At 53.9% G+C, this 20,111-nt stretch overlaps 1 protein-coding gene across 13 annotated transcripts in view; it reads right to left on the bottom strand.

The window, feature by feature from the left end:
* Nucleotides 1–20,111, bottom strand: part of pard3bb (par-3 family cell polarity regulator beta b) — a 166,413-nt gene that overhangs the window by 82,866 nt on the left and 63,436 nt on the right. For all 13 annotated transcript variants that reach the window (XM_027025790.3, XM_027025788.3, XM_035523518.2 and 10 more), the window contains 6 exons: nucleotides 18,372–18,458; nucleotides 15,827–15,952; nucleotides 14,364–14,737; nucleotides 12,705–12,844; nucleotides 11,951–12,079; nucleotides 2,420–2,605 (listed from right to left, as the gene is read on the bottom strand). In XM_027025790.3, the coding sequence (XP_026881591.2) occupies nucleotides 2,420–2,605; nucleotides 11,951–12,079; nucleotides 12,705–12,844; nucleotides 14,364–14,737; nucleotides 15,827–15,952; nucleotides 18,372–18,458 (1,042 nt within the window). The remainder of the gene's footprint in view (nucleotides 1–2,419; nucleotides 2,606–11,950; nucleotides 12,080–12,704; nucleotides 12,845–14,363; nucleotides 14,738–15,826; nucleotides 15,953–18,371; nucleotides 18,459–20,111) is intronic.

Below are 20,111 nucleotides of genomic sequence, written 5' to 3' on the forward strand. Positions count from 1 at the left end.
GAGAGGACAGCTCCAGGTCTGAGCCTCCCGGCAGAGCAGCTTCCGGTCCCTACATGCGTGCTGCGGAACATACCGGTGGGGTCGGAAAACTCTCCGATTCAGCTCTCCGCGGCCGAGCGGATAAGGCAATCGCCAACAGGTGAGTTGCCACAATGCTGAAAACAGACATCCATGCCACTTGCACCTTCCCAATTTCCATCTTGCTCTTTATCTTATGATTCTCATTTTTGTCTCTTTAAAACACTCCTATACTGTTTCTCCCTCTCGCCGTTTTTCCTCTGAAGAGCCGTAAGGAAAAGGGCTGCCTATCTGAACAGAGTGAGTGTGATTTGGCTGGTAGCTCTGGGATTTGTCCGAGTCAGAGAGTCTGACAGTTGTGCAACGCCCTCAGGGTGTCGACAGCAGTCAAACAGCCCTGTGTGAACACTTAAGCACAGCAAGACACAGCAGGCCATCAGAACAGCCAGCTGCGTGTGCACACACCCACCCACCCACACACAAACATGCGCGCGCGCACACACACACACACCACTACTTTACTGTGTGATTATGCGATCGCACTTAGCATGTAAAAGTACAGTCATATAGTGTTAATGATTCAGATATAGTCCTAGTACAGTCATATAGTGTTAATGATTTATATAAATATAGGCCTAGTTCAGCCATAATGTGTTAATGATTCATATAAATATAGGCCCAGTACAGTCATATAGTGTTAATGATTCATATAAAAACAGCCCTAAAACAGAGCCATAACTACTAAAACCAAAGGGGGAAAGGTAAATGGGTTTTTTTTGGGAAACCGGAGACGAACACATTTGAGCCAACTAATCAATCACAGTAGAGCTGTTTGGCAGGAGCACTGGACTGCAAACCTCAAGACCAGCTCCAATGTCACTTTATTGGTTGATTACGATAATTAACGACACCCGGTAACGCAAAAACGCTGGCTGGGACCAGAACCGGGCCCGTTTGGTTCCCCTCATGGCTGTGAGGGGGGAAGTATCTTCTCTCAGTGTACTAACCGCCGCGGCAGGCCTGCCATGTCTCTCCCGCTTCGTGGTTCCTTGGGAGTCGAGTGTGAGCGAGCCGGGAATCGGGTCTGCGTCTCGGCCGCTCTACTCTCCTGGCATGTCCCACCCACATACTCGGTCCACTTCCAGCTAATTAGCATGAGCGCAGAGAGTTTTTAATTAGCGTTAATGCGACGGAGCGAGCGCTAGTGCTGCTCTGTAATTACCACACTGTGTCATCAGGGGCTACGCGGGAAACAACAGGCCTTTTAGCCCACTGTGCACTGCTGTGGTGAAACACACGCGCACACACACACACACACACACACACACACACACACACACACACAACACCCTGTTCCCTCACCGCTCTGCAACAGCCCCTTTGCTACACTGGCTGCCCTGGGAGTGAAAGAGTGCATTTAAAGTCATTAAGAGTGTGTGCTGCTGCAACACTCTCACCAAGGAAGCCCTGTCCCGACTGCGGGCCTGATAAGACCCGGTGAGAGCCTCCTTGACACGCAGTACATGGACACAAGCCTTCACATCAACCCATAAACACAGGCATGCACGCACACAATGTCAAACTCCCGCGCACACGAATAAGCCTCCTCTAAGAGAACTGGGGATATTTTTAAATTCTCTCCCCACTTGGACTCAGCAGTAAGGTCGATGGGAGGAGATGCCATGTTTCCCCATGACTGACTGCACATATGGAAACCCCTCAGAGAGCAGCGTTTATTTACTCCATAGGAAGGATGTTCAGGGAAAACAGGTTTTTTTGCATTCTAATGAGCAGAATTAGATCTGTGAAAATGTGTCCTTGATCTGTGCCATTTTGTTAAGTGCTTGATAAATATCTACCATGACACACAAAAGAGGCAGAGACATAACGTTAACAACATGTGCCTCAGTAAGTATAAAAATGATAGTTAAAGTCCACACAAGGCACTTTCATAGATGACTACAGTGGTGACCGAGTCTGAGGCATTAGCCAATAAATCACCCATGCCACATGGCCTCTTGGCTGAATGGGGATGGACAGAATGATGAAAGAGAGGAAGTGTGTGATGGAGGTGTGGGACAGAGCCCTCTCAATGCAGAGCTGCAGCCCGGGGCCTGTCTATCTGCAGCCTGCCCTCGCTGGCGACCCGACTCCACTCGGCACCCTGCTGACAGCTCCTCCGTCTGCCCAACAAGGTCAAACAAAGGGTCGTCGGGGTCAGGGGTCGAGGGAACGCGCCGGCTGCAGTTGAGAAGGGTCATCCGATCTCCGCACGGGCTCCACCAATCAGCCCGGGAGCCGTGGTTAACCCCTGAGTACTCGGAGTTCATATCTCCTCATTAAGGTGACTGATGAATAGCTGCTAGTGCATGACTGCGTCACAGAGGCCTGGCTGCCGTACCTTGTATGCGGCTCCTCCGTGGATGATGGACTTGATGAAGATGCCCAGGTCCTCCCCGGTCTCGCGAGACTTGTTGCCCTTCAGGCTGACGCCCAGCCCCGCTGAACCGGAGTCGTTCAGGGGAACCTCCAGCGTCAGCTGCTCCTTGCCTTCCTCGCGCAGGGCGGCCTGGGATGGTTCCCCTTTCTGAGAGAGGGAGGGAGGAGGAGAGAGTGTGAGAGAGAGAAAAGGGGAGATAAAGGGAGAGGGGGTCATGGGGGGGGAGAGAGAGAGAGAGAGAGAGAGAGAGAGAGAGAGAGCGAGCACACGAGAGGTCATTCTATTTGAACATAAAAGTGCGCTATTTTACCGGAGAATAGCGCAACCTTTTCATGCTCCCTTTCTGAAAGGCGTCCTATTCTGTGAGTGCTGGGGTCATTTAGAACCATAATCCATTCTCCATTATAGAGGCCCCATGCCAACCGAGCCCCACTGGATTTCCTACTGCTGTTTTCTCTCCCTTTTTTTTCCATTTTCTCCCTGTAATGTTCCTAAAATGACCTGTACATCTGTTTAGAAAAATCCACTTTCAAAATGAGAGGGAAAAAATAGGCCAGAGTAAGAGAGAGCGAGAGAGCAGGAGAAAGCGTGAGACAGAGAGAGCAAGAAAGAGAGCGAGAGAGAGAGAGAGAGAGAGAGAGGGCGAGAGAGAGAGAGAGAGAGAGAGAGAGAGAGACAGAGAGCAGGTGAGAGAGCAAAAGAGAGCACAAGAAAGAGACAGAGTGAGAGAGAGCAGGAGAGAGCAGGAGAGAGACAGAACCGGGGGAAATGTCCATTATTCCATGTGTGCGGTGAAAACACAATCTTTGGTCGCTAGGGAAACGGGCCGATAATGAGCGAGTGTGAGGCTGTGCTGCACTTGGGTTTGTTCGGCGGGGGGGGGGGAAGAGACCAACCATACCACATACAAACAGCCTAGAGTCTGCATGTGACCTGCAACATCACGAATGTCGCAGGAGCCGGAGACACGGATAAGGACTGTTTCAGCACCACAAGCTCTGGTCATTAGGCCCTGCGCTGCTAACTGGTGGTGGGACAGCCACATTCCAGGAGCAGGAGACTGGGAATAAGCTGAAAGCTAAGACTGGCTGGGTGGGGGTCATCGATGCCTGCCTTATCACTGTGTACTGTAGCATTCACTCCCTCCACCTCTGTACAAACATACAGCAGACAGAAACTCAGGAAGAAGCTGCGTATTAGCATCAAAGGACATGCATTTTGCTTACACATACACACACACACACACACACACACACACACACACACACACACACACACACACACACACACCTAGTAGCATATCGTCAACCGGAAAGGAAATGTCGCTAACCCCAGAGTCGCTGTGATTGTAAAATGTCATAATTTGCTTCTGGCACTAGACACATTTCAGAGAGAAAGCAAGTGTCATATACATGCTGAAAGTGTCATCCTGACCCTGTTCTATGGGGGGGGGGAGCAATCGAGAATATGGCCCACCTAGCTCTGACGGCTTATCAGTTTATCAGCGCATGCTGCAATGTTTGTGCGTTTATACAGGACACGTCAAAAGAGCGTGGGGGGGGGGGTTGTGTCTTTCTTTTGTACTTCACCACTGTATGTTCAAAGCCCCTCGCACACGGACTACAGCACCCATAACTCCCAGCTCTGCGCTCCACTCTTCAGACAGGACAGGCGCATCATAATAAGCAGTCAATCAAACAGTCGTTTGGACTTGAGGCAAGTCGGAGATAGGCGGGGTCTAATCTGCATAGCAGGTATCTGCTCCTGTAGGGAGGGACACTCCTTAATGACAAACGACATGCGGAGACATCGACTGCACCAGATGGTGGAGCGCATCTATAGGTACCGGAACAAGTGACAACCTGAACAGTTAGTGATGAGAACACGTACAGCTGCTCAGACAGGAAGTCTCTCTCCTCTCCTTCTGTCTCCTGCTTCCCTCATCGCTTCCTCCTTGGACATACAAAAAGTTCGTAGGTGAGGCTGGACCCCGGTGACACTCGGAGACCCCCGTACGGGGCCGTGAGAGGAGTCTCGGGGGAGCACTCCGTCAAGGCTCTTCTCTGGCCGCAGTGACGGAGTGCCCCTCTGTGATTACAGCAAACAAAGCCTTTATGTGTCCTCCTCAGCTTTATACACACACACACACACACACACACACACAGCCGATTATTGGCGACATACAATGAATGGAAACCGAGAAGCCGTAACTTTAGCCACTTTAAGCCCTAAGGGCTCGGTGCCGAGAACTGGTGGCATACCACAACTCAGGACAGATGTTCCGTCACCCGGCGTGCGGCCCAGCTCCGCTCCCGAGCTAGCACGGCCTGCGGTGTGGCAACGCTAGTCGCTCCTACCGGAATCCTCTGCTACAGAGCCTTAAGGCCTGTAGCAGGCAACCGCATCGGCTCAGAATTACAGGGTGAAGCATTCCCGAACCGAACACTAGAAAGGCAAATCACGACCCTCATCTCAACGACTAAAGATCCCTCTCTTATTACACGTTATATAGACTTATTATGTACCCAACGCAAGCGGAGAGCCAAAGCCTCTGTTCCTTGAAATGGCGCACGCTGTCCCACAGGAGCCCCGCATCATTCCAAGCCATCCCGCTCATTTCCAGTTAAACGTGTCATCATGGCTTTTGCGGGCACATAGGCCATCAGCCAACGGCAGGCCGGTGTGCCTGCAGCATCTGGAGCTGACGTTCCAGGCGCTCGCAGGAGTTGGGAGCATGCCACGGAAGCCAGGCCCACGGGAAAGCTGGAGCTGCAACACTCCTGGACATTCTTTCCTTTAGCAATGGTGACCTGATCTAGCCCGCTGAAGACCTCCCCCTGGACAGGCCGTGCTCCGGGTGGGAGAAGGCGCATTCCGTGTCGTGTTTCCGACTTCTGCATGCTGCTCGTAACGCTCCTGACGGCGGTTGCGGCTCATGGCGGCGAACGTGACGTTTAATGAAGAGGTGGTGGGTAGAGGTGGACAACAGGAACATGGCTGACCCGGCCCCACCCGGCAGGGACCCCGCGCCTGCCCATGGTGCTAATGGGCTCCGGGCCTCGGGCTCATACACCTCCGAGAGCATGCGCATGCAGGCACAGACGAGGAGAACCACTAGCACGCACAGTTTCATCAGACTTCTGTGCATTCATGACTGATAACGTGTTTAACAGATACAGACATAAAATCAAAAGATCCCATCCACTCAAGCACGTGCATAATTAGATAAGTGTGTGTGCCAGCGCACAGACGGCATACGTTAACAGAAAAGCCGTAAACACGCAACGGTTAACACCCAAATACAGCTCAAACGTTAAGACTGTGCTGAAATGATTTCAAACCTCTCTTTGTTTGCTTTTGGTTGAGAACATCAACAAGTGCTTCTATTACTCTGGCAATGTTATGCTCTCATCATCACCAAGCAGGACATGGATGTTGCTACACAAGGTCTAAAAATGTCAAGGTCAGTGTGGCAGGTGTTTCCTGCGTGTGGAGTAGGTCTTCGCGGATATACAGGTCTCCCGTGGTCTCTGCAGGTTTCCCCTGGCTGTCTGCAACTGTAAAGCTCATCTGGCCCAAGAGCTGCTGGATGTCAGGGCTCAAGGTCCTGTACACAATGTACACTGAGAGCATGCGAGCACACACTCACACAAACACACACACACCCACACACACACGAGGGGAAATGAAAAAGAGGGGGCGAGAGAGAGAGACAGACCACTGCAGCAGTGACAATCAATGAAGATATGTCAGACAGACAAGTCCAGGAGGTCTGAAATTGATTCATTTAACCTGCGTACTGTGTGAGAAACAAAGCCAACATTATGATCTGCCTCTTGCTCTGTGGTTAACTGACCGTGAGGTCTTCTGGGAAGCTCACAGCCACGGTCTAACGCAGACATGCTAACGGCAGCACGGGTGACCGTGTGTGTGTGTGTGTGTGTGTGTGTGTGTGTGTGTGTGCGCGCCTCTTCAGAGGAGAGCCGTTCCAAAGACAAACAAGCGTCAGACCAATTGTTTTACACACACACACACACACACACACACACACACATGCACGCACACATATAATGAAAGAGTGACACACTGTCAGTCATTGACAAGTCAACAACAGGGAGAACAGAGACCAACAGGGACACAGAATGCCCCGCGGTGTGGGCAGGACACAGGATCACAGAACGCCCCGCGGTGTGCGCAGGACACAGGATCACAGAACGCCCCGCGGTGTGGGCAGGACACAGGATCACAGAACGCCCCGCGGTGTGGGCAGGACACAGGATCACAGAACGCCCCGCGGTGTGCGCAGGACACAGGATCACAGAACGCCCCGCGGTGTGCGCAGGACACAGGATCACAGAACGCCCCGCGGTGTGGGCAGGACACAGGATCACAGAACGCCCCGCGGTGTGCGCAGGACACAGGATCACAGAACGCCCCGCGGTGTGGGCAGGACACAGGATCACAGAACGCCCCGCGGTGTGCGCAGGACAGACTTCAAGAATTCAAGCTTCATAATGAAGAAACAGACTGAAAACCAGGAAATGCGTTAACACGTGATACCCCCACTGTGACGTATGATAATCACCGACTATCTCGGGATTTCAGTCTGTCAACAGCTGACATTTGGCACACGCGGAAGTCTCAAGTCCTTCTCTTCAATGCCAAAAGACAAATCTCTTGTACAGCACTGCGATGCGGCTCAGGATTGCAACTGTATCAGCGGCTGACAGGAGTGGACGCGCGTGCGTGCGCCCGGACCAGGATTCGCCCCAGCAGGTCCGTGAGTACCTCGGAAGACGGCCTCGAGCCCGTCCCCGGCAGTCAGCGTGGGGTGGGGGGAAACGACAGCGCGGGAGGGGCCGGGAGCCCTGCAGAGCTCACATGCGTGCATCCAGACGGGAAGCGCAAGGGGCGACTTGTATCCACCTCAAGTGCTCATACGGCTGTCAGGCTTCCGTCTTACCGGCTGGTGCGTTTGCCCGCGTGTTGGACTTTTGTGGGATTCGGAGAACGCAAGCTGCCCAGGAACTGGCCATGAAATCCCCTAATCAGGCGCAGCGGGCGCGAGAGCGGGCGCAAGCTGCTGGGTGATTTCGCCGGAGCCAGAGACGAGGCCTGTATCCGGCACGGCGAACCGTGAGGCTTCGTGTTGAGTTTGCCGCGGCGGCGTCCTCGTCTCCCCCGGAATCGCGCCTGTCTTTTCAGCGGAGCCCCGCCTCCTTTCAGCAGGGAGCAGGTGGCGGCTCTGATGGGGAAGGTGTGTGCTCGCGCGAACGTGAGCGAGAAGGCTGCAAGGTGTCTGCTTCTCGCCCGGCAAACACGTCGCCTCAGACCAGCAGATGGTGGAGGGGAGGTGGGGGTGTGTGTGTGTGTGTGTGGGGGGGGGGGGGGGGGGGGTTAGAGCTCTCCTATACCAATATCATTACACCCACTCCTTTTCATCTCCTGCCATCATTCCCTCTCTCTCTCTCTCTGCACTTTGCTCCCATTCGTTCTCTCCATCATCCTCTTCCTTCCACTCTTTCCATCTCCTCTCTCTTTCCTTGCTCTCAGCTTCTCTCTACTTCATTCCCTCCCTCTCCGCTCCCTCTAAGCCGCTGATATTTGTAGTAGATTTATGCCATCTGTACGCTTCCTTTCCTGGAAGCCCCGTGATAAAGACATCAACCCCTCCCCACTCCCACCACCATTCGTAGCTCTTGTGCGGGTGACAAACAGGTGGGTCTCCGTACGCACTGGCCCTGCTCGATCGGCCTCCCCTCTACTGGCGTCTGTGCGCTCAGGTCGCGGGTGCCTCGTGAGAGAGCAGTCTCGGCGGGTACGTTGAGCCGTGGGAACAGAACGCCGTTACAGCTCGGAGACGGGCGCAGGGGTGTCTGCGAGCGAGGTGGGTGCTGGTGGCCCCGTTTTAACTGAAGAGCCCCTGCCCCGCGGGAAACTAAATGGATGGTGTATAAGTGCAGATGAAAGCGCTGTGTGGAAAAGTGAGGAGGCAGTGTAAGAAGTGTGTGCGTGCGTGCGTGTGTGTGTGTGTGACGACGACACAACTCTACTCCTGCTCTCTCCCTGCGGGGGAAGGGCACTCAGCGACTCTCCACTGGACTCCGGGGAGAGGAGAGATCAGGGATCCATGAACCGAGCTCTCAGGTCGGGCTCGCCACTTGGACTCAGCCACATCCTTTCCTTTCAGGATTGTGCGCGCGCGCGCGCGTGTCCGCTGTGATGTGGATGCGCGCGCACGTGGCCGCTACAGCCGAGGAGCTCCAGACAGACGAGGCTGGTAGCTGAGCCGCACGGCAGAGCCCAGCGTGCTGAAGGGATACGAGGGGCTTGGGTTATGCGCGCCGCACTCCTTTCAGCTAGGTGCAGGGTAAGACAGTAGGAGGAACGCCCCGCCCCCTCGTACAGAGTGCGGTCTAACGTCACCGTAGAGGGTACACACACACACACACGACGTCACGGTAGGCAGGAGTCGCTGTGGTTACGCCCACTGAGTTACAGAAAGTGTTCCACAACGCTGCAAACACACACAAACATCTAACATGGCACAGAACTGTGAGGCTGACTGAACAGACTCACCAAGAGTTCTGAGCTACCTTTTTCACAGACCGCCGAAAGCCAAAGAGAAGACTAGACAAACTCAGTTTAGACAGTTAGCTAGGTAACTTTGTGCATTCGGAAGTTAGCTAGCTAATGCTTACATCGGAAAATCTTTAATCATCAAAATGGCCACAATAATTGATATTCCTGTCCACATACCACGAGAATTCCCACTGGTGTCACTGTCACTTTACTTTCACGAACCAATCCCACCTTGATGTAGGACCCAACAACAGGGGCCTTCAGGCTTTCTTAATCAGAGAGGCTACATATAAGCCTGACTCTGGCCTCACATCCACGTCCGTCCATGGGCCCGTTCCTGTAGTCTCTGCCCAATTTAAGTCCATAATCACTTGTTCCAGCATTTTCCGTTTCCCCTAATAAACGCATTGCTACTGCAGAACGTGTGACCAGAGCGAGGTGACGTATTCTGGCGGAGTGATGTCAACGCATCCCCTCAGTGATTAGTTCCTCCTCGTTTGTCCTGCGGTGGTGGGCCGAGACTGCACCTCCCCCAGGGGCTCACGTGAGGGCCCCAGAGCAGTGAGGGCAAGGGATTGTGGGCCAGACAGGAATGCGGGGTTCACTTCTGTCAGGGTCCAACAGTCCTGGTGCAGCACCCTCAGGCCTCACACTTGCGGGTTCTGCTTAATTTTGCCACTCTGTCCCGCTGCCTCTCAGTGTGCCTCTTCAGCTATTTCACTGTGCGGGTTATTCATTATTCCTCTATCAGACTCTGTCTCTCCTTCAGCCCTTTTCCTCCATCACTCAGTCGCTCTCCTTTAGCATGTGAAAATGCATCTCGCCTCCAGTATTCAGTCCAACCGCCATTCCTCACAGACATTAATCTCTCCTGCTTTGATATGTCAGTCCACAAAAGGTACAGAATCTCTCAACACACACACACACACACACACACACACACACACACACACACACACACACACACACACACACACACACACACACACACACACACACACACACACACACACACACACACCTACCTAGCAGTCAATCCATCAATCATCCAGTTTTCCACTTCAGACCAGTCCGACATGTTCACAACTCCGGCTATCCTAAGAATGGCCAATAAAATGCCACATAAACATTGCTCCATCAAATCAGCGGGCCTACCTAACAACCTAATTGTTAACGCGGCTACCCTAATGGAGGGGGGGGTGTGGACGGTGGGGGCTGTTTGTCAGCTGTAATGAGCTTCGTGCCTCACACGCATGCTAACCAGCCTCTTATACAGTGAACACCGAGGCAGTAATTGAACAGTGCCAGAGCAAACTCGCCAGAGAATCTGCTACAACAACAAGTGTGAATGGGCTTTAATATGGAGAAAATGGGCTTTTATTCTTCATCATGAGCTGGTGGTAGGGAGTGTGTGTGTGGGTGGGGGGGTGTGTGTGTGTGTGTGTGTGAAGTGGCACCTTAATCTTCAGAAAATTACGTTAGATATTTAAGATGTGAAGTTACTGGTTTCGGATAACCTTTGATTCGTTTCCATCACCCCCCGCCAGCATGCATTATCTTATGTTTACACACACAAATGAACCGGCGGCCCTGACGCAGTAAGGAATGTGGAGGGTGTAATGAGTTGGTTCTGTTGAATTCTCCACGCCCGGTCTAATAACATGCGCTGCCTTCACCTGCCTCATTCCGCCTTTGCTCTTTCCTCCGGTGGTTGGAGTTGAAGAAGGATGGACGGCTCTGACAGGCAGACGGCTTATCGGAGCTCGGTCGCCGTGGCCTAAAGTCCCGCACTGGGCTGCAGTCTAAAGAAATGCCTAACGTGAGAACAATAGAGGTTAGCCCACTTCCTGACCGCTGGACCGGTTTGCCATGGTGACGGGGCAGATGCCCATGGATCTGAGGAAGTGCTGAGCTAGGCAGTGGGGGGGGGGGGGGGGTTGATGGTCTGCCGAAGGAGACACAGGAAGTGCTAAAGCTGCAGGCCCGTGGCCTTGGACTTGACACAGCCGCACGTGCTCCGGGACTTCCTTTAGGAGGGGTCCGACCTCCCGCCTCACTTCCTGTGCAGCACTGAATCAACATGCACAGAGATAAGAGCAGGAAGCCCAGACTGAGGGTGCGTGGCTGGGTGCGTGTGTGTGTGTGTGTGTTTGCTTGAGAAAGAGAAGGGATGGAGGAGAGAGAGAGAGATGGGTGAAGGAGGCAGTATATCCTGACAGCTCATGCTTACCCTCAGCCCAGGGGCAGCCAGGCAGGAAACACGGAGCTTCCTGTGCTCAAGGCTGGCAATAGCACCGGAGCCCATCTGTGTAGTGCATTTCACCACACCCACTATGGAGTAGTGGCCAATCAGAGGGCTACACTGCAAAGCAGCACTTACTACTCACGATAAAAGCCAATGGAATGTTGTGTTTCCGCCACTGTTTTTCTGAAATTGCTTAAGACTGATGAGCTGGTGGTCATCTGTGAGGCTTTTATCTCTGTGAGGCTGAGTTGAAAAGCCCCAGCGGTGTACGTGGCACCACACACACACACACACACACACACACACACACACACACACACACACACACACTGCTAGAAAGTCAGCGAGTGTGAATGTCAAGGTGGCAGGGCAGGGGCATGTGCACAGTGAGGTGGGGCATCCTACACACTGCTGCCAAGAGAGGGTGAGGTCCGACTGTCAACTTCACAAGATGCCCAGAGCTGGTGGTGTGGCATGATGTGAGCGTGTGTGTGTGTGTGTGTGAGAGAGAGAGAGAGAGAGAGAGAGAGAGACAGAGAGAGAGAAAGAAAGAGAGAGAGAGAGAGCGTTTTGGCGAGGAAGGAAAGACCAGAGAGACAGCAGGGTGTGCAGGCGGGTGGATGTGGCTGGAGGGATGGAAGTGTGATGATGAAGAGGGTTCTTACCAGCTCCCGGGGCACGAAGACCTCCTCCTGTCGGGCCACCACCAGACATACACTCTCCCCCTGCTTAGTGCTACGCAACATGGCCACCAACTCCTCCTGCGTCTGGCCCGTGATGTCTACTCCATTCACCTGGTGCGTGCGCGCACGCGCACACACACACACACACACACACACACACACACACACACACACAGAAAATCATTGAACTGTTTTGGTTTAACCATCTTCAGACAAATTGTTTGCCTATGTTTACTTCAGCTAACAGTTCCCGGCATTCCCCACTGTGTCGCAGCTGTAATGTATTCTGGACCGTGTTGTCTGCCCTGTTGCTCGTCTATGGTTCTGCTTCCCAAAAATCTTCATAGTTTTAGGATCGTCTCGAATGAGGGAGTGTTCAGTGTAATACTGGCGCTACCATTCAGAGATGATTTTTGTTTTCAGTGTTTGTGGGAAACCAGCCCCGGTTAGCACGATGCACGTCAGACAAAACAAATGGCGAGTCAAATACTAGTTCTTTAGAAACAGGCAGTTGTACTGCACACACACACACACACACACACACACACACACACACACACACACACACACACACACACACACACACACACGGTATGAGCCCATAGTTCATTTGTCCGCGTTCTCAGCTTCTGCTAAGCAGCCCACAGTCCTCCGCCGACGGTCTGCCTTTCATTGGTGTTGGCGGGACAGTTTAGGGTGGGGCGCCATATTCAGTGCACCAGTGGCACGGCCTCACCTCCAAGATCCTGTCACCAGACTGCAGGCGGCCATCTTTGACGGCGGCACCCCTGGGGAGGATGTTTTTGACGAGGATGGGGCCGGGGCCATGCACAGATGAGTCTCTGGTTACCACGGTGAAGCCCAGGCCCTCTGGACCTGCCCGCACACAGCACAGCGAGCAGACAGTGAGGGGGAAAGTTAACCATCGAGCCTAATCAGGGCAGTCCGTTTCTTATGATACTGACATCACACAGCAGCAAGAAGCAGGCCTATTGTATTGACATCCACAAATTTCTAAGACCAGGATTGTTCCGAACGCTTGGCGATCGATCGGCCTCGTCCCAACGTAACTGCGGGAGCGCAGAGATGTAACAAACGTGCAGAAGGATCAGGCGGCAGACGAAGGGGCCGCTGGAGGCGGCTGACTCTGACTGCGCCAGTGCCCAGACAAACGCCAGCGCCCTGTTCAACGCTCCGCGCCGGCCTCTGAGAGCGCGGCGCGGGAAAACAGGGCCTCGGTGCAGGCGCGAGATTAGAACTGCCTGACTACAGTTTAATTTCACGTATGAATACATCTTTCAGAGAGAGAGAGAGAGAGAGAGGGAGGGAGAGGGAGAGGGAGAGAGAGAGAGAGAGAGAGAGAGAGAGAGAGAGAGAGAGAGAGAGAGAGAGAGAGAGAAAAAACAGACAGGGGGAGAGCGAAAGGTTCCAAGAGAGAATTCTCTCTTGCAAATTATGATCCGTGACACAGCGAGTGGTTAAGAAATAGATTCAGAATTCTCAGCCCACATAGAGAAACGAGCACGGTGACCTCCAAATGAAAGTATGGCAAAAAAAACAGTGAAAAAGATCACCACGCCGCATTCACCAGTGAACCTGGTTACTGGACAATTATGCATTTATTTCTGAATAACCTCTACACCGCATTCAAATGTTAGAAATAATATTTGTCCGTGCTGTGTGCCAAGTCCCTCAGTGAGCCAGAAGGCGTTAGAGAGAGATGGAGGTCTGTGGAAGCAACTGTGAGGGGAGTATTAAAGTTGTGTCACATCAAGGGGGGGAGGCGCCCCGGAGCATGGGGGCGCGTTGACCCTGGCTCTGCCGCCTCTTGGCAGGCCCTCGATGCTGTCAGGATGACTGATGGGTAGATTAGCGAACAGGCTATCACCCGCTGGGTGACACGATGCATAATCGGGGCGGATATATCCAGCCCCCGAGCTGCTGTCTGGGGGGGAGGCGCGTGGGAGGGGCGCCAGGGGGGAAGTTGATGCACGAATGCGCAGACAGGGAGGGCGGGGGCTGCCTCGGTCCAGATCAGGCCTTCCGATCACGGCTCCGGAGGTGGGTGAGGGATGAACGGCACCGTGCCCGCCAGCGAGCGCGGGACACGTGGCGAGGCGCTGGGGTTTTATGTTGGTCATTTAGCACAATCCTTTTACAGTCAGCACTTTTCTGTTCTTGCAATGAATTCATATCATCAGTAATGGATGGATCAATAAGAATTTAATAGGCTTTGTGGGTCGGAATTACGGCTTCATCCCTTCGGCCGTGGGCTCGCGAAGGCACGGACTACAAAGAAGCTGGCGGGGTGTGGGGTAAGGGGCAGGGCTCCTGTCCCCAACACCACACACCCCCGCTACACGTCTGTAGATTTCCAGTGGAATGGCGGTCTTACCTTTCCTCAAGTCAATTCGGAGTTTCTTGCCACCCTTCCTGCTGGCGAAGCCGGCCAGCGCCGGGAGTGCCGGGCTCTTCCTGAGGAGGGGGCTCTCGCCGCTCACGCCCCGAGGGACGAGTTGCGGAGGAAGGGGTGCCGGTGAGCGGCCCTCTGGGCTCCCGCCGCTCTCCTGGGGCTCGGCCTGACGGCTGCGGGCCACCTCCGCGGGCCACGGCGTGGGCCTGGCCCTCGGTGGAGGGGCCTCGCAGGCGTGGGGCTCACCGAATGGGGGGCTGGCGAGGTTCCTCTCGTAGCGCTCCCTGTTGGCTAGGGGGAGGACGTCCAAACGAACCAGAGGCGAGCGCATGGCCTGCCGGAACACGTCCTGCGACCTGGGGGGGGATGGGGAGGAGGGAGCATGAGCTAGACTACGAACAGCGGCGAGCGGAGGAGGAAGAGGACGAGGAGGACAGCAGAAGTCGGGTGGGCGATTAAAACGAAGGCGCAATGGCTCCACGGGGGCTTCGAAATTAAATGTAGTTTGTGAGCATATAATGGAATGAATAATGATGTCGAATCTGAGAACAATTAAGAAAATGTAATATCTTTATTCATTTTAGTCTGGATGAAACTCATTCCAGGGATGCATGATTGAGGTTATGAGTGATGAGCTCTACCCTGTATGAATGACAAACCAATCCCTCTTACTCATTTGTGTTGACTAATTCGATTTCAGAACTCAGCCATCCATCGTAAACGTAATAATCCCGCTACGGTAACCTTCGCCGGGATGCCGCCACGCCACACCCGTGAGTACGGCTGCGGAGGAGAGGGCTCCGGCTCCGGCTCCAATCGTTTGTGGCGGATAATGTTAGGAGGAGCGCGTTCGAACGTGGAACTGTCCCCCTGACGCTGTGATGCACAGCGTGACCTGTGGCGAGAGCTTCGTAAAAATCAAACAGCATAAAGAAATACAGCAAGAGCTGCCAACTTCCGCGGACTCTTGGGCAGAGTCGGTATAAAGAACAGAGCTGACAAAGGCGGCAGTGGTAATAATGAGTGTGACAGAAGCCTGTAATGCTGCGCTCTGGGTGTGTGTGTGTGTGTCTGCAGACTGCTGGATGGATTCAGCCCCTCTGAAGCATGTCCAGAGCCGTGATGAGCAGAACCGGGGCCAGTGCACACTGGCGGGGGGGACTGGGAGAGGACTGGGAGAGGACTGGGAGAGGACAGTCTTACAGCATGAAACCTCCTAGACAGCTGAGATGGAGGGAGGAGGAAGAGCGAGAAACAGAGACAGATGGGAGAGAGAGAAGGGAGTGGGGGAGGGAGAGAGGGAGACAAACGGAGAGAGAGAGAGAGAGAGAGAGAGAGAGATGCAAAAGTAACGAATGTAAAAGTAATGAAAAGAGAGCTAAGGAGGAAGGCTCAGAGCAGACATGTTCAGTGGACGGCCGGGCACTGCAGTGTGGGATACTCACTGTGAGAAGGACTTATCCGTTAGTTCGGTGTCGTTGATCCTGACGATGCACTCCTCGTCCTGGAAAATGCCCTCCCTCTTCGAGCGGCTGTTCTCCTCCACGCCGCGGATGTGCAGGCCCAGAGCCCTGAGACACGAGGAAATCAATGCACCGTCACCCGCGGTGACGGGAAGACAGCAGGCTGAAAGCTCTCGGGGTATCTAGCAGTAAACGGGAGTGTGTTCCGCGCTTAATACGGCCGACACACGCAAAGAGAAAGTGTGTGTGCAGCTAGCGTGTGTGCAGCAAATGTGTGTGCCTCAAAACTGGCGAAACTCTGCACTCTCCTCCTCCCCCTCCCGACTGGGATGTCAGAGCAAAAACGTGAGCTTGGGCACCCTCTCTAACACACGCACACACACTATTCCACAATTCGGAAGCTCGGCGGCTCTGCCGAGCTGTGATAAGTCCTATCAGGCAGAGGGAGGGTGGTGGTGTGGTGGCGGGCGGCCGGGACCCGGAGGACAGCGCTCCTTCCGCGGCCGCAAACCCGGCTCTCAGCCCTCCGCGCTGGACAGGCGGCCACAGAAAAGCCCGTTAGCTGCCGCGCCAAACAAACTAATACATCACAGCAGTGGGCAGCAGCACCCACACGCAGGCAGCCAGACCAGCTCCGGGCCCAGGCAGGCAGAGAGACAGAGAGAGCATTCGAGACACGGAGAGACAGACAGCTCATTGTGTCTGAGCTGCAAGGAAAGCTTTTGCAGCAAATGCAACCTAATGATGTAGCCAGAGAGGTGATAACTCAACAGGGCGGGAGGCTGAAGACAGTGCACAAGCGCTTGAATGTGTTGAGGCAGGGGCAACAAACAGAAAATAAGTGATGCGAGAGCAAGCCAGACAGAAGGGAGGCGAGAGGCTTGTAGACTGGGAGGTCGGAGAGGGACCCACCCGTCACTCTGACTGACAGCACCATCCCTGACCTGCGCGTGGTGTGGGGAGGGGCTTGCCTCTCCTCCCGTAGCCGTGTGGGTGGAGGGTACGGGCATGCCCTCGGTGCCAGCGCACTCTTCTAAACCTCTGCTGCTTTCCTCCTCAGCCGAAGCAAGCGTTTCTGCGTGGCCTGCGAGACCGGCTCATACGCCCAGAAGCAGCGTTTTAAAAAAGCCGCGCAGCACCAGTCTCGCCAACGCGGGCGCCATGCGACGCAATCTAACACAATCCGCTTTCTTTTCCGAGTGTGAGAATTAAGATTCCCTGCGCCACCCCCAACTCTCTCGGCACATTCACGGAGGCTTGGGGAATTCAGTCTGATAATCAACACCGGCTACACACGCACGTTCTCCTCCGCCCCGCAAACACGACGCTCCCTCCGTTATCGCCGCTCGGATAAACAAATCCTAGATGGGAAGGACAAACAATAACGTAGCATTTAAGGGGTCTGATGGGGGCGGTGGCATTTGTGGGCGAGCCCCACGCGCGCCTGGGCGGAATACGCAAGCGCTGCGCTAGCCCGGGAGGTGAGAGAGGCCCCGGGGCCGTGGGCCCCTACATCTGCGCTCCCGCTCAGCCCCTCCCGAACCCCTGAGGCTGTTGCAGACATGGGGCATCAGGAGGAAGGTCTGTTTACATTAGTGCGGCGGTCAATATTTGGGGATGTTACTGACAGCTCCCTGACCTCTGACCCGAGGGGAGAGGGCGGCAGGCATGACTAAAGGAAACATATGGGCCCTTTGGGATAGAGGGATGAGGAGAGAGGAAGAGTGGAGAGAGAGAGAGAGACGAAGAAAAACAGACAGGGAGAGAAGGCGAGAGAGTGAGTGGGAGAGAAGGAGAAAAAGCAAGCTAGAGAAAGTGAGAGTCCTACAGGGACAGATATGTCTTTATAAAGAGACCTGCGCCATCTTTCCCCATGTGACATGCTGTGATGAATCAATTTCAGTGTGTGAATCCTCCTTGCGAAGGGAAGAGGGGGGAGCCTCCCGCACGCTTATTAAACAGCCCTGCTGCGTCGCCGCGCGCACATCCTGCCCATTAGTGTGTTTTTAGGTGACGTTCGCTGGAGATGAGTAATTCATGACTGTATTTAAAGAAACACCTGCGCTCTTGTCGCAGTCCAGGCAGAGTGTCTACACATACAAGCTGAACCTTCAGGGCCGCCGCTCAGCCCTGGGTCCTAAATGACCCCCGGATCCTGCCCCTCTCCTTAATCTCCCTCTCATCTTCTCCTGCCTTAACGCGTTTCCCTGTGCCGGCCTAACCCCTGCCAGGAGCCAGCTGTGTAAGTGGGATCATCTAGCCAGACCCGAATCCCTACCTCACCCCCCCACGCCCCCATCCCAGCTCACCGATCTCCTCCTCGCTCTTACGCTCACACACAAACTTTAAAAGAGGCACCCGAAACAAAAACAGACCGCTTTTTTAAACTTAAATTCACTGTCACGGAGGAGTACAGGATCTCCAGCAGAAAGCAACTCTCTCCCGACATGAAACGGGAAAAGAGACTAAGAACTTAAGAATGATGAACAGAAGAAAGAGAGTCAGAGAGAGAGAGAGACACACTAACCTTCCACTGAGAGAGGAGCAGTATGGCACCACGTGTATCCCAAGCGGCCCATGCTCTCCTGAAATCTCCACTTTCTTCAAGAGACTGCTATAAAAACACACACACACACACACAGGCACATTAAGTTTATAAAACAAACTTGCAGTAGGTCAGACAGAAGCCCAGCACCCCCCCCCCCGGCCTCGGCACCTGACGTTCTTAGCAAGGCAGGAGAGGGAAAATAACGTGGGGAAGTTTGGGCAGACCAGCCTGTGGCACGAACCACGTACACCTTGAAGGAACCAACACACCCGTGGGTGGTGAAAACGCTTTCCGTCGCGTGCGCAAGACTGGAGAAGAGTGGAGAGAGAGGCAGAGGGGGCTCTGCTGGGGTTGGTGGTGCCGGATCAGGGGGTCACGGCATAAGGAGGCTACAGACACACATGCGCACACACACACGACTCTGTAAGATGTGTGGCACCTTAGTGCAGCCAGGTGGCTCCTAAGACACGACACACCTAAGGATACATTTCACTTCAGGTTTTAATGCAAAAGTCAACGTCTCACACCTCCCATGCATTTGGTATGCCAGGCTAGCATGAGGGTTGCCTGCTGGAGTGCGTGCATGTGTGTTCCTCTCCCAGTGCTCAGTTGTAAGGCTGCAGGGCTGTGTGTGTCATGGAATACTTGATGGTGAGGCTACAGGGCTATGTGTGCGCACACGCGCGATCCACTCGCCGGTGAGCCTGCAGCAAGCCTCTGTGTGTGTGTGTCTGTGTGTGTGTGTGTGTGTGTGTGTGTGTGTGTGTGTGTGTGTGTGCACGCGCGCACACACTCCCCTCCCAGCGCTTGGCGGTGCGGCTGCAGGGCTGTGTGTGAGTGAGCTGTGAGTGAGAGGGAGCAGGCCGGAGCCACAGAAGGAGGCCAGGCTCTTCTGGAACGCCAGGATCACATCTACCTTCCTCAGGCTGCTTCCTCCAACACTCCAAGACGGACATCCCATGCAATCATTTGCTAAGCGTTGCTAGGTTGTGGTGTTAATTAGTTTATCAGGCTGACCACACACACAGTCATTTGTCAGGTTGTGACCTTGCTCCTCCTCTCTCGTATCCCTTTCCTTTGTTTTGCAGTAAACACTGCAGCCCTCGAACTACATGCACTCACTGCTGCCTAATAGTGGCATACGCACGCGTGTGTGTTTGTGTTTGTTTGTGTATTAAAATACATTAAAACTGTGCATGCATTTCTATGGGTTTACAAGAAAAGAAGTGTAATACAGTTAGAGATACGTTTCTAACTGTGTGTGTGTGTGTGTGTGTGTGTGTGTGTATGTATAAATACAGCATTCAACCACGATGAGGAGGCAGAGAGGAATAGCGGGTAGAAGGACAGAGAGAGAGAGAGAGAACAAGGGAAAGCAAAAGAATGAGAGTGGGAGAATGAATGAGCGCGAATGAGTGTGAGAGTGAGTGAAAAACTAAACTCCAGACAGCGTGGCAGGACTCTGGTAGGCAGTGCAGAAGTGTGGTTCATCAACTCCCCACGTCGGCCCATTAATCAAGAGCACACCAAATAACACCCGGCAAACACATGCGCTCCTTAAGGAGGGGCAAAAGAGGCCCAGAATTAATTAGGGAGACTTAATACAAAATCACATGCGTTAAAAGGGAGAGTGAGAAGTAACCCAGGCGCCCCTCCCTCCCCACGGCGTCCCCACTCCACTTCCATTTCTGCTCTCTCTCTCTCTCTCTCTCTCTCTCT

This window comes from Electrophorus electricus, chromosome 4, assembly GCF_041902795.1.
Source record: "Electrophorus electricus isolate QZ-2024a chromosome 4, ASM4190279v1, whole genome shotgun sequence".
Taxonomy (NCBI): Eukaryota; Metazoa; Chordata; class Actinopteri; order Gymnotiformes; family Gymnotidae; genus Electrophorus; species Electrophorus electricus.